General features: G+C 41.9%; 1 protein-coding gene across 1 annotated transcript in view; it reads left to right on the top strand.

Moving 5' to 3' along the window:
• Window positions 1–13350, top strand: part of OXCT1 (3-oxoacid CoA-transferase 1) — a 124889-nt gene that overhangs the window by 89317 nt on the left and 22222 nt on the right. The window contains exon 14 of the mRNA XM_019531690.1: window positions 12388–12477. Within this exon, the coding sequence (XP_019387235.1) occupies window positions 12388–12477 (90 nt within the window). The remainder of the gene's footprint in view (window positions 1–12387; window positions 12478–13350) is intronic.

Raw genomic sequence — 13350 nt, 5'->3', positions numbered from 1 at the left:
ATAGGATGTAACAGCAAATGAACCATTGAACTGATGACTGAAATTCCCTGCAGCCGAAGATTGATGACTCTCAAAGAGTAATTGTAATGAAACTTTTGTGGCTTATATGTCAATAGATAAAAACTTCCAGCAGGTCAGATTTGGAGTATTATCATGCAGCATAGCTAGTATGAAAGTAATATGCTGTCTGACATGGGTTGATCCTGATATAGTAATGCCCATTTGGAAGTTCCACAAAGTAAAGAAACAGTATGAAAGAGCAAATTAACATGCATCATTTTGCACCCTTGTTCAGAGGCCTGACTGGTAAGGTTTGTGCCCTAGGTAGCTGCTGGGGGGAGTGGGGGAAATGTTGGTGCAGGCTGCAGCCAGTATGTTAATGCAGCACCCTCTGGGTGCACAAACCCTCTTGTGGCCCCTTCCTGCAGCTGCCCCAGTAATGACCAAGGCAGATGCAGCAGTCTGGGAGTTGTATAACCCCCCTGACTGCTGGCCTTGCCGACACCTTCCCCCACAGCAATGCCATCTCCTGAGCCATGTAAGGCTGACAGGGAGATCAATGCTATGAACCCCTTAGTTGTCCCTCTAGCAGGGTCAGCCCAATCCCTGAGTGATGCCAGTCTGTCACCAGTGGCAAGGAACAACCACTGATTTTGCAGCACAGTAGGATGGCATCCCCTTTAAGTCCACTCTGGCACCTCCTTTATGTCCGTGCCTGGGGCTTGTCTCCCAGTTGCTCACTGCTAGTTATGCTATTGCCCTTGTTTTACACTCCCAGACTAGTATTTTAAGCGTACACACAAAGCACTAAGCATGATGTGGCTAAAAGGCCTTTTTGTAGAACTGTACGAGTTCTGTAAATAAAACTCTACGTGTTCAAATTTTCCAGGATGGCATACACAGCTCTATTTCCCCATTGACACTGTTAAACTATGAAAACTCATGACTAAGAACACTAACTCTGTCTCTGAATATTCTTCTGCTGTAATTTAAAATTTGTACTGTGGGACTTAGTGCAAGACTTCAGTCAGGAAGAGAAGTATCATGTGAGGATTGCATAAAAACAAGTTCACACACACAAGCAGAAGGAAGAGCTGTTCATTTTTGTGAGTAACAATGACAGTTTTCAATTGTGCTTAAGGCACCTTTTGCCTCACAAGACCCAACAGTGTTTTTAACAAAGTGACAGCAATTATGAGTTGTTTTATGTGGAGTAGAGAAAGGGAGGTGATAACGGGAGTCATTGTTTCTCTGTGCCAAGCCCCCACAACATCAGGGCAGGATGCAAATGTAGTGTTTTCTGCATAGTTGTAGGCAGGAGGAGGCCTGACTAATATGTCTGGAGATGCACCATAGCATGAAGGTGACTCGGCCATTCTAGGAACTCATGTCTCTTTCTTACGTACCCCTTTCAGCCACAGGAGAGGTCAGTCGGTTGCTTTCTTTATTGGAACAGGATGGATTATTGCAGAGGGTCCTTAGTCAATGATCTTTGCCCTGAGACCAACAGGGGAAATTATGCCCTGCTGATCTTACAGTGGCCTTTAATACAGTTGACCATGAGGTGCTGATAAACCATTTACGAGACATGGCAGGTATTTGAGGGACAGGTCTAAACTGGTTCCACTCTTTCCTAGTGGGGAAGTCCCAGAGAGCAAATGGTGGGTGAATTCTTGCCATCCCCTCAGGATCCATCTTGTTTCCTCTCCTGTTCAACATGTATATGAGACTGCTGGGTGAGATTTACAGCGCTTTGGAGTGAAATGACATCAGTATGCTGATAATACCCAGTTCTCTCTCTCTTATCTGATCCTGGCCTCAGAGTCCAGGTCCTTTACTAGTGCCTGGCTGCAGTTGGGGACTAAATGCAGGTGAACCAAATGAAACTGAGCCTGGAAAAAACAGGAGTGATGTGGGTGGACAGGCCACATAACTCTTAATTATTGATGGGCTACAGCCTACTATTTTCACTTAGGTTTGCAGCTTTGGGATGCTCCTGCATCCTCTGCTCTACCTAGATCTTCAAATGGTAGCAGTGTCTAGGACCACCTTTCATCAACTCCATCTGGTGAGAGGGCTGTGACTTTTCTTGCAGATTCTGATCTGTCCACCACATCCATGCCTCTGTAACTTCCAGACATGACTGCTGCAGAGCTCTGTGCAGGGGGCTGCCCTTGGAAACTCTTCAGAGGCTGCAGCTGGCTTAGAACATGGCAGCCTGCTTTCTGATGAGAGCATGTCACCAGGAGTGCCTTATTCCAGTCCTCAAGCATCAGCACTGGCTCCCAGTAGCTTTTTGGACACAATTCAAAATGTTAGTTTTGACTTATAAAGGCCTACATGGCCTGGGCCCTACATACCTAAGGGATTGCCTTCTCCCCTATGCTTCATTGTGATCACTAAGATCAGCCAAGGCCAACCTCCTGCATGTACCTTCAGTCCGCCAAGTCCACTTGGTGAGCATACATGCGAAGTCATTCTCAGCTGTTGCTTCTCAGCTCTGAAACACCCTCCCTCGTGAGGCCTACCAGACCCCAAGCCTGGATGACTTTTCGAAGTGCTACAAGACCATTCTGTTCTGGCAGGCATTTGGCAGTCAAAACTAGTCTGAGATGTTGTTTAGTAGGTCTCTGCTTTATTTTGCTTTATTTTATTTTATTTATTCTAGTTGCTCCTTTAAGTTGCTCCATTAGTCTTGCTATACTCTTCCTGCCCTGAGCCTTTGTTGGGAAGGGCACCATGTGAATAGCATAGATAAATAAATATCTTGGTACCCCAGTTTTTAGACTTGAGACATCTTAAGGAAGCTGGATTTTTCAGATAGCTGTGTGTGTGTTTTGGAAACTAAGTCTGTCGGATCTGTTGGGAACTTAAAATGAGTCATTCCTGAAAAACGGTTTTTGAATTTTCGAAGTACCAGATTAAAGCCTTTCTCTTTATGTATAAAAGTCTCTGGTCTACTGGAACAGTCTCTGGAGTAATCAGATTTAGACACCAATGATGACATTCATCTAATGAAACCAAAGCAGAAATACTGAGGCCTACCATAGACTCTTAACTTTGCAGGGACCATTAAGACCAATTCAGTTGAATAATGATTCATTTTAATTTGTTATCTGTAGAGGTCAGTATAGGCTAAGATATTAGGGATATAATGCTATATGTTAAGTGGTATTTCTTCACTCGATTTAAAATGTAGTTGTGTATGTATGAGCGTCCCTTTCTGTGAGACCCATTGCTGTGCAAAATGGGTAGCTCACTTAGTCGAGGATTTTGACAGAAGTTTTCTGGAGCCAAACCAGATTCCAAACAACAGAGGTCAGTTAGCTATTTGATTTTAGTTGCATTAGAAAAAGTAACTAACTGTTTTTTGTGGGGCCTGATCTAAAGCCAACTGAAGTGAATGGAGCAAGTCCTATTTACTTTAATGGCCTTGGAAGCACACTTTTTGTGAGGTGTTCCTGTGGAGTGAACAGTGTGAAAGAATAGAAGGAATCCTTTCTTTGGATTGCACAGCCCCAAATCTACAAGAACTAATGTATGTGTTTATCTTTAAGCACTCATATGAGACCGCAGATATCTTTACGGAAGCAAGAGCATAGAAAATGCATTTTGAAGCAGAACCTGACTTCAGTTTGAATCTTGGTCAGTGTCCAGTCATATTGTTAGAAGAATAAATCAAAATACAGTTATTAAAATGTCAAAATACAGTCAATTAATTTTAGAAATGATAGAAACTCTTGTTTTACCAATTCAAAGTATATGCATTTGAAACTCAGATTTTCCTAAAAGTTCATTTAAGACCCAGAGTAATACTCCATCGTTTCTGCCAGTCACTGTTTCATTCCATCAAATGGCAGTACATATGCCATAAATATAAATTCATTATATCAAAAAAAAATTTTAAAAAATCTTGGCATGATGGTGGTTTTCACCTGAAAAATGAGTTCACTAAATGATTGTAGCTGACAGTATTAAAAAATCTTTTCTAGCAGGCCTTAAATAACTTATCTTTCCCCATTTTACTGATGATGTAAATATTTTATGGAGCTGTAGTTGGATGTATAGCTGTCACACATTCTGACTCAGAGTGAATCTCCTAACAGATAGGAAAGATGTGACTGAAAAATGTGAGAATAATAGACAGCCTCTTAAATTTACTGTGCTTCCTTGTGGATTATGGATTTCTGTTCTTTTTTGCATTTTGTCTGAAAACTTAAGCAATCAAGTACTGCCAAGAATTGAGCTGAAATGTAATATAAAAATGGAGAGGTGTGTCTTTGTAGTTGGAAAGAGTCTGACACTAAAATGTTTCAATGGTAATTTTTTTCTGACTTATCTTTATCATTTTAGATTGTGTGCCAAGTTTACCCTGATATAATTCTAGTGATGTGAGTAGAATTGCAGGAGGAATTATGCTGTTAAAATATCTATAGAAATGGTCCACAATGGTGACACCCATTTAATTGTAGAATAGTTGTCCAAATGAAGTGGCAAAAGTTACAACACTTGGGAAATCTTAAATCAGACATTGTATTAAAATGTGCGTTGTTAGGGTCATTCTTTTGCCAGCAGGGGGTGGAGTTGACAGCGGATTGGATAAGCCTCGCAAAGTTTTATTTTCTAGTTTCTGTGAATAGCTCATACTTTTTATTTTATTTTATTTTCTAAATAAAGAAACTGTTAGATGTTTCATGAGAAAAATATTTCTTCTTTTATCATTGTTACTGGCAATGGACATAACTGCTCAGTGTTGCAAAATAAGCAGTTCCATGCTATGTAAATAGAACACATTCTGGGTAATTATGTTTAGCAAATTTGTTTGCCTTGGTGCTGACGGGAAGAGGTAATGATAATTCCCTCTGCTTTTTGACTATGGAGCAAAAAAAAATTTAGAAGTAGGTCTGTTAACTTGAGATTGGGACAAGGTAAGATTGCAGAGTTCACAGATTTCCTTCTTCAGATCCAAGTTCCACAGTTTCCAAAGGGAGGCATTATTTTGATTATGGGAGACAGCATTCATTTCTTTGTAGACATTTGCCTTCTGAGTGAAGCATGCAGTGCTTCCACCTGTCTCACTTCCAGCATGCACCAAGGCTAGAAACCCTGCAGAGTCCTTAAAGCACATAATTACTGCTGCAGAGTGGGTCCTGTGGGGTCAGAGGAAGAATGGAGCATATGTTTTGGCGTTACCTTTCCTTTCAATTTGTTTGAGGTTTTTTATCCTATTTCATTTTATTTGCTCCTCCCCACACCTCCTAGCAGAGGAGCACAGTGCTCATACTGTGGATGGTTATGTATACTCTAGACTTTATCAAGGGAAACAAGAGCTGTGAGTCAGACTTCCTTATGAGAGGCCTTTTCAGACTAAAGATATTCACTACCTATTTCAGAAGCAAGAACATACATCAAAAAGTCCTTGATCTTTCCTTTGGCATAGCAATAGCAATCATGTGTGGCTCCCTAATCACTGGGTGAAAATAAAGTTGTGTATGCATTAGGGCTGTGTGAAGCTTCGGTCGCTGATTCAATTAGGCAGAGATTTGGCCCGATTTCAGTGGCCAGATCTCTGAATCCAAAGACCCTTTAATCTCTCCAAATTGAATTGGAACCCTCTGAATCAATTTGGAGAGATTCAGAAAGATTCAACGATTCAGATATAGATACAGCTTTAAATGTTTTTTCTACATACCTCAAGGTACCAGGCAGCTCATGAAAGCTGTGATGCTGGGGCAGATGGAGCATCCCATAGGAGTGCGGGGGGCTCCCCAGTGCCTGGTACCTCGAGGTATACAGAAAAAACATTTAAAGCTGTGTCTGTGGGCAAATCACTGATTCTCCAAATCAGCATCAAATCTTCAGATTCGGATTCGGCCAAATGGAATTGGGGACAGTGATATGAATCAACAATTTGAATCACTGTCCCCGATTTGGACCGAATTTGAATCAGAATCAAATACGGCCCTTTCAGCACACCCGTAGTATGCATGTACACGCTTTGGTGGTGCCATCAAGAGCTACATCATTGTATGTAGCTCTTGAGATGAACTTTTCCAGGGCGTTCAGTTCAGTTTCACTTGGCAGTTTTCAGTACCAACAGTCGCTTTGAATTACTTTTGTAGGAATATAACCTAATACAAATTGTCTGTTTTCCATAGGCATATTTCATATTTAAATTAATCTTCTTATTAGAAAATATTAGAACCTATTTGGTGTATTTATTCTTTTAACTAAATAATATTTTAAATATTGATAAAATTGTCCAGTATACTACATGTTAGGTAAAAGGAATTGAAAGCTTTTTTTTAGGTACTACTCCAGTTCTCAGGTTGTCCAACTGAAAGGTGCTTTAGAAAAATTAGCACATTGTCTGATAGTTGTTTTATTGTGGAAGTTCAATGGAAAGAAGTGGTCAGCACTCTAAAAAAGCAGACCACATGTTAGAGAATTAATTTTACATCTACAAGGTTGCTTTGGATATCCCTTTTAAAAATCTTCACGCTGTTTGTGCAGGTATCATGAGTACATAATCTGCATTCACGTAATATTAACTGTTTTATTATATTAGTTTTTCTTTTACCCACTTCACTGTCACAAAACATACCACTGATAATTTACTTGTATTCCTTGGCAACATTCTTCAGTCAGTACCTCTGAGTAAAATCTAACCTATCTGTCAGAGATGGCAATCTAGTTAGAATAATTCTGTAATAGTGTCATTTGATAATGTTAGTAGAAAAAATGACAGCGATTATATTCTAGAACAATTCATCTCCTTCATCCACGCTTGTTCTTCCTTCAGTTGAGGAAATGGAAAACATAAAGTCAGAAGAGCAGTGGTTTTCTTTTAGAAGCAGCTAGTGTTAACCTAGTTTCCCATGGGAGTGATGGAGAGAACTTCAATGTGCAGTTTTATACTTATGATAAATATCTATGAACATATTTAAAGAAAACTCATTACCTTGGGGTTTTTTTGAAATATAGTTGTAGGCTTTCATGGGTGATGTTTATGCTGATATTCTTTGTTAATCATTTTCTTTGTGTAGCATAATTGGATACAGGTCAGAACTTTGCCTTACATGTGCTCTGCATGTTTTCAAACTCTTCACGTGTATGAGTGCAAAGAGTAGCCTTATGGAACAGAGACTCTCGTCAATACTAATGTCACTTGGGGGGCCCATGCACATCCCTGGGGCTCAGGAGAGGAGCAGAGCAGAAAACTCCACTTTCCATTTACACTAGGGCTGTGTAAAGCTTTGGTTGCTGATTCAATATGGCGGAGATTTGGCCCAATTCGGCCGCCAAATCTCTGAATCCAAATCAAATCAAGAGATGCTTTAATCTCTCCAAATTGATTTGGAGGGTTCCAATTTGATTCGGAAAGATTTGATGATTCAGACATAGACACAGCTTTAAATGTTTTTTCTACATACTTCAAGGTACCAGGCAATTTATGAATGTTGAGATTCTGGGGCAGATGGGAGCTTGGGTGGGGGGGTCCCCAGTCCGCTCAGCAGCAGACCTGGAAGTATACCAGAAGCACTTCCGGTCTACTTCCAGGTCCGTGGAGGAGTACACCCCCCCCCCCCCCCCCCTTGGCAACTGCTGCCTCCTGGGTCTGGGGGGGAACCTGGGGTCCCCAAGAAGCCAGTCACCAAGGCGGGCCCGCCGCCCCCACCTGGTATGCTTGGTGGTGAACTTGGAAGTGGACCAAAAGTACTTCCAGTCCACTTCTGTGTTTGCTGCTGAGCACACGGGGGGGAGGAAGGGGGGCATGCTCCTGTGGGATGCTCCACCTGCCACACCACTGCAGCATTCATGAGCCATGCCTGATATCTCAACTTAGAAAAAACATTTAAAGCCATGTCTATGTCCGAATTGTTGATTCTCCAAATTAGCATTGAATCTTCAGATTTGGATTCGGCCAGATCGAATTGGGACAGTGATCCGAATCAATTAATTAAATTGCTGTCCCTGATTTGGGCTGAATCTGAATCCAGTATGGCCCATTTCGCACATCCCTAGTTTACACTACTAGGCCCATTATTGAGGTGCCTGTGGGCCCTGGGCTTCTCTACCCCTTTTTGCTTTTCATTTCTGCTCTGCTCATTAATAACAACAATGTCACAGTGGAATTAATACTGTTTCCTGTCTGACTGAATTCATCATCATTTTCCTGAAAGATTACATCCCTTTAGTTAATAAATTGGCTGTGAATAGCCGCTGATTCTTATATCAATTCCCTTACTCCAGTATGGTCTGCAAGGATCACTGAAGTCCTCTGCATGTCCCTGTGAGAGGGGCAGTATAAGCCCTGCCCCATGCGCTCTGATACTCACTGCGAGAGTCCAAATGAGTGGTAGATAGATCAGAGTGGGGCACAGGGTGCCCCATAGGGCAGCTGCCCACCCCCACAACTACAAGGAGGGAAGGGACAGGTGAATTCCCCTTCCTCTCTCTCCTTCTCCCCCCCCATTCCGAGTGACCAAGTGGGCACTGGCAGACGGGATCTCAGGGGTCTGTTGGTGGAGGCCGGATATTTTCTGTTGGATTCATTTTGAGTTCCAGTTAGGCCCAAGCCGGGGCAAGTTTAGATGCCCAGGCTGGCCCAAAGTTGAGGAACTGGCTGTGGGGAAGATTGTGCTGGCCAAGATGGCCTGACCCATTCAGAAGTGGGCAGTCTGGATGAGAAGAGATCATCCAGAGGAAGAGCTGCAGGGTGCAGCATTTGCCCAGGCCATGGATGTGGTAAGGGTGGGGTTAAGGTGAGGTTTGGAGCCCCACAAAGAAAGACCAGGGTCTTTGCTTTGGGGGCCATCTGAAGGGAACTGCCTCCCTAGTAAGGAACATCGAAGATGTGGCAGGCCAGTAGGAGCAGCAGCCACACCATCTAGGTGGCACCAGATCTCACCTGACATCACTTGGGAGCAAGGCATCTGTCAAGACGGGACTGAAGCCCTACAACACCTACAAGTGACAGTCCCTTCCAGCCCTACTTCTCTATCACTCTGACTCAGAGGCCACTTCAGGGTGAAAGTTTAAAGATAGGAAAGTGGAACAGTTGTGCACTGTTCCTCTCCTGATTTGGTTCTGAGTTCCCTTCTCAGCTTCGTTCCTTGAATGTGAAGGAAGCATTTGGCTCTTGGAAATTCATTTCCAATTCCAAAATTCTGCAATACCTACAAAGACACAATTTTTCCTTTCTCCATCTCAGGCAATTTGTTCAAGATCTTACCATATAGTTATTTAGCAAGTCAGCTTGAATTGGATTCTATGGATGAGTTAAGCTGGTCTTTCTGGGGTTTTTAATGGCTATATGCATCACCAGGTAGGCACTGTGGAAGAACTGTGGTTTACCTGATAAGGCTTCAAAATAAAAGCATTAATAATAGTTTTTAAGAATGTCTGAAGGAACACACAACCTAGAACATGGGGGGAAGCACGTGGCTCATTGTTATCTGATAAAACAAAGGAAAGGCAGGCAGCGTTCTGACCAACTTGCCATATCCAGAGTGTGCGGGTAACCAAGGTGATAACCTATTTTACATATGTTTATACGGGTAACATACAGCTCTCAGTGAGCATGGATTATAACTACAAATTAAGCTAAACTCAGTTTCCTTTTGTGAAGCTACGTTTTCAATTTCAAAGTTTCCTTTGGTCCTTATAAAGTGTTCCTTACCCTCAGGGTAAGTACAGACAGTACATCATATGAATATTCTGCTCCATATCATCTAGGGCTTTATTAGGAAGCCTCTCTAGTTAACTATATGTCTACAAGTCTCGGCTTGACAAGCTGAGAGAAGTCATCACAGCTCCATGGACTCTTTGCAGTTGCTTTGCTGACTCAAAGGATCAGGGAAGCAAGAGTGTACTTCTTCCTTCTCTCCTTGCTTGTCTTTTCTAAGAATATATTCATATGTGAAGTATATACAAACCTGTGGATCCTGGATTTACTAAAGGGTGAGGGGCATACTTCAGACTATGAGGGATTAGGGTGAGATGTAGCTTGAACCCCAGGTGGCAGAGGACAGTGGGGAGCCAGGCAGGAGGACCCCCACATCCACCCTCCAGTGATATAGCTGCTGCTGTTCCTATCTGACCTGGTGGGCCTACAGCCATGCCTGCCCTACTCCAGCCAGCAGCTGTGGAAATAGCTGCATGAGGAGCCAGGTTTGGCCAGGAACATTGGTAGTAGCATTGCACAGTTTCCTTCTTCCAACCCCTGCTCCCTGACCACCCCTGCACTGATGCCTTCTACTGGTTGGGAGTAGATGGACCCTGCGTGTTGCTGCTCTTGTCCATAGCTGAGCTCTCTCCCCTCATAGCTGCTTCATGCACTGCAGAGTAAAATCAGGGCAGGAGTAGCCCTGGGGCTTCACCCATGCCTGCATCAGTGGTGGTGGTGCACAGGTGCCTCCTTCCAGCACCTGCTCCCAGCCAGTGGGGAACACCTGTGTGGGAGAAGTAGGCCTGGGAGCAGGTGCTAGAAGGAAGAACCTGCAGTCTGCTGCTGCTGTCCCATGCTGAGCCTAGCACTCTGCACAACCTCAGCCCATGGCTGGAGAGAGCAGGAGCATTTCTAGGTCTCCTCCTGCATGCAGATCAGCTAGGAAGTGGGGGCAAAAGCAGGATGCGACTGCACCATCTCACTCCCCTGGATCCATGCCTGTATACATATATTCTCAATGCTGGATCTTCCTGGAAGGTACAAAGCTGCTTTTGAAAAACCTTTCTCCTTTATCAATCAGAGGTGGAATTAAGAGGCTCTTCTTTCTAGTATTTTGAGGTCAGGGACAATTTGAAGCTTTGCTACTAAAATAAACATTTTCCTTTGAAATCTTAGGCTAGCAGCATTAATATACCTTAAAACCTTATGTATAAAAGGAAAAAAGTGTGAGTCCTTACCCCTTATGTACATGTCAGGAAATATAATAAACCTCCAGAACTATTTAATCAGTTGTCAACTAAAATACTTCAGTTTTTTAAAGGAGTTAATAACAGCAGTTGATCCTATTAATACAGGTTATTTGATTATAATATTTTAGCTTATTTAATTATAACATTTCAGTTAAGAGGGTTGAATCAAGTTGCAAAAAGAGAACAGTTGTCCCTCCTTCAATTTACCCTGTTGACTGAAAATGAAATACAAATAAACACTAACTTCTCTAAGTGATCCAATATAGTTCCCTCCCAAACCCCAACCAGTTCCTGTTTCAGTACCCAATGCCAAAAACTCTTGAGTAGTTTTTAACAGAATTTTTTGCAACTTTTAACTGTTGTTGCAGACCAGTTTCCAGAAAGAGTAAATGTTTCATTTTAAGACAACTTGCATTCTGTTCAGTGATTTTTCTGGAACATCATGTTTTGGGGAGCGCCTGGCCCTTGATATGATATAGACTGTCATGACCCCATCCAATATGAGTGAGAAACAGTGACAGGAAATTTAGGATCCAACTTTACACTCCTAATGATGTATTAAGACTCTGGTTCTGTTTCAGTCCAAGCAAAGTATATAGCTAATTATGTGAATGGTGATCCTAGAAACAGTGATATGACACTTCAGTAATATGATGATATTTGTATTACATAACACATAATGTCTTCATTAGGTGTGTGATGTTTTTACATACCATTATTCTTTTGAACCTATTTGAAATGCAACTGTACTACTGCATTCACATTTGTATGGGAAAACAAATCCCCTCTGGGGCTGGCCAGGTTCCAGTTTCAGATGGTGCACACTGCTACCATGTCTGTTGTGCTGCTTTTTTCAGCGTGCTTTTTTTTTTTTTCTTCATACTGGGATTTTCTGGTATCTAAATTTGACTAACCGAATTGCATACATGGGGTGTGTTTTGCGGTGCCGCAAAACACGTGTGTGCACTTGTATGGACACGCCCTAAGGCTCCATTTAAGTAAGGGACTTGAACATTAAACAAGTGTAGTCTCATTTGAGTTCAATGTTCAACACATCAAATAAGGACATGAAGACTTCTCACAAAATTAAAGTTACTCATGGGATTAAGCTGTGATTCAAGTAAAGGATTTATTTCCATTGTCTTCATCAGAACTACTCCAAAAGTCACTATGACAGATATGTTATTCATAACTTTCTACTTATACCATATAGATCACAGAATGGGACAGTGAAGTACAATTGACTGCATATTCCCTACAGTGTAACTCTGTCAATCGTAGTTCTAGCTAGTCAAGTTCTTCCCATATAAGAAGGGGGCGGGGTTTCATAGAAAAGCTGGTGATCATGCAGTCCTCCTGAAACAACTCCATTTCTGTGCAGCAAAATATCCAGCTTATTTTCAATTGGTTTGTCTTGTACTAAATATTGCAAGGTTTTTAATTTTTCCTTTTAAAATTCTCTTCTAGGGTAAGATGGTGAAAGGAATGGGTGGCGCCATGGACTTAGTATCGAGTTCACAAACCAAAGTGGTCGTGACCATGGAACACTCGGCCAAGGTGAGGCTGCTCCCTTCCTTCTAGCTGAGAAGAGCTAAACCAACATTTTGCACTGTACCAACAAGATTCATGTCCTGTTACTTGTCTCTCTGTTTTTAGGGGAGATTTTATAGTGTTCCTGTTAGGCACGCTAGAAGCACAGTGTAGGGTGCTAGCACATTCATTTGGCTCCTGTATACAAATCTTTCCCCTTTAAGAAATGAAATATTAATCCAGTGTTTTCAAATTGGACACATCTTTGAATGATTTTATGTAATTCTAATGTAAGTGTAAAATGATGGAACTGTGGCAGATGCTACAGATGGGGCTTGCTCCTCATCTTAAAAGAGACAGAAAAATGTTGTTTTCCACAGAGTGTCACTTCACTGTGGCGAAAAGAAATTTACTGCTGAAGTTGCAGGCCAAATTGATAGTGACAGCTTGATGAAACAGGCCATTTTTGTATGATTTGATACACTATCTGCTTTATATTGCTATATCATAAATAATAAGCTAGAGTCTTCCTTTTCATGAACATTGAAGGCTGAGGCTTTGGAGGGAACAAACCAGAGGTGTACAGGTAGTGTCCCCTATACTTTAGGAAACATTGCAATAGTGACGGCAAACTTTATGCCCATGGAGAGCTGTGTGTGAATGTGTGTGTATATTTTCCAGTACTAAGGTAATAAAAATGACCTTTTAAATTCATAGTTGAACTACATTTTAGAATATAGAAATAACTGAAGTATAATAAACAAAGTAGCAACAGTAGTTTTAATTTGAGTTAACAAGGATCAGGATAATGTTTCATAGTAGCTAGAGTCGGAAGGGACCTAGGTAGATCATCTAGTCCGACCCCCTGCCTTAGCAGGAAAGAGCACCGGGGTCAGATGA

The sequence above is a fragment of the Crocodylus porosus genome, unplaced genomic scaffold, assembly GCF_001723895.1.
Source record: "Crocodylus porosus isolate Cpor-Errol unplaced genomic scaffold, CroPor_comp1, whole genome shotgun sequence".
In the NCBI taxonomy this organism is placed as follows: Eukaryota; Metazoa; Chordata; order Crocodylia; family Crocodylidae; genus Crocodylus; species Crocodylus porosus.
Note: the sequence above shows the minus strand (reverse complement) of the source record. Positions and strands in the feature narration are given on the sequence as shown.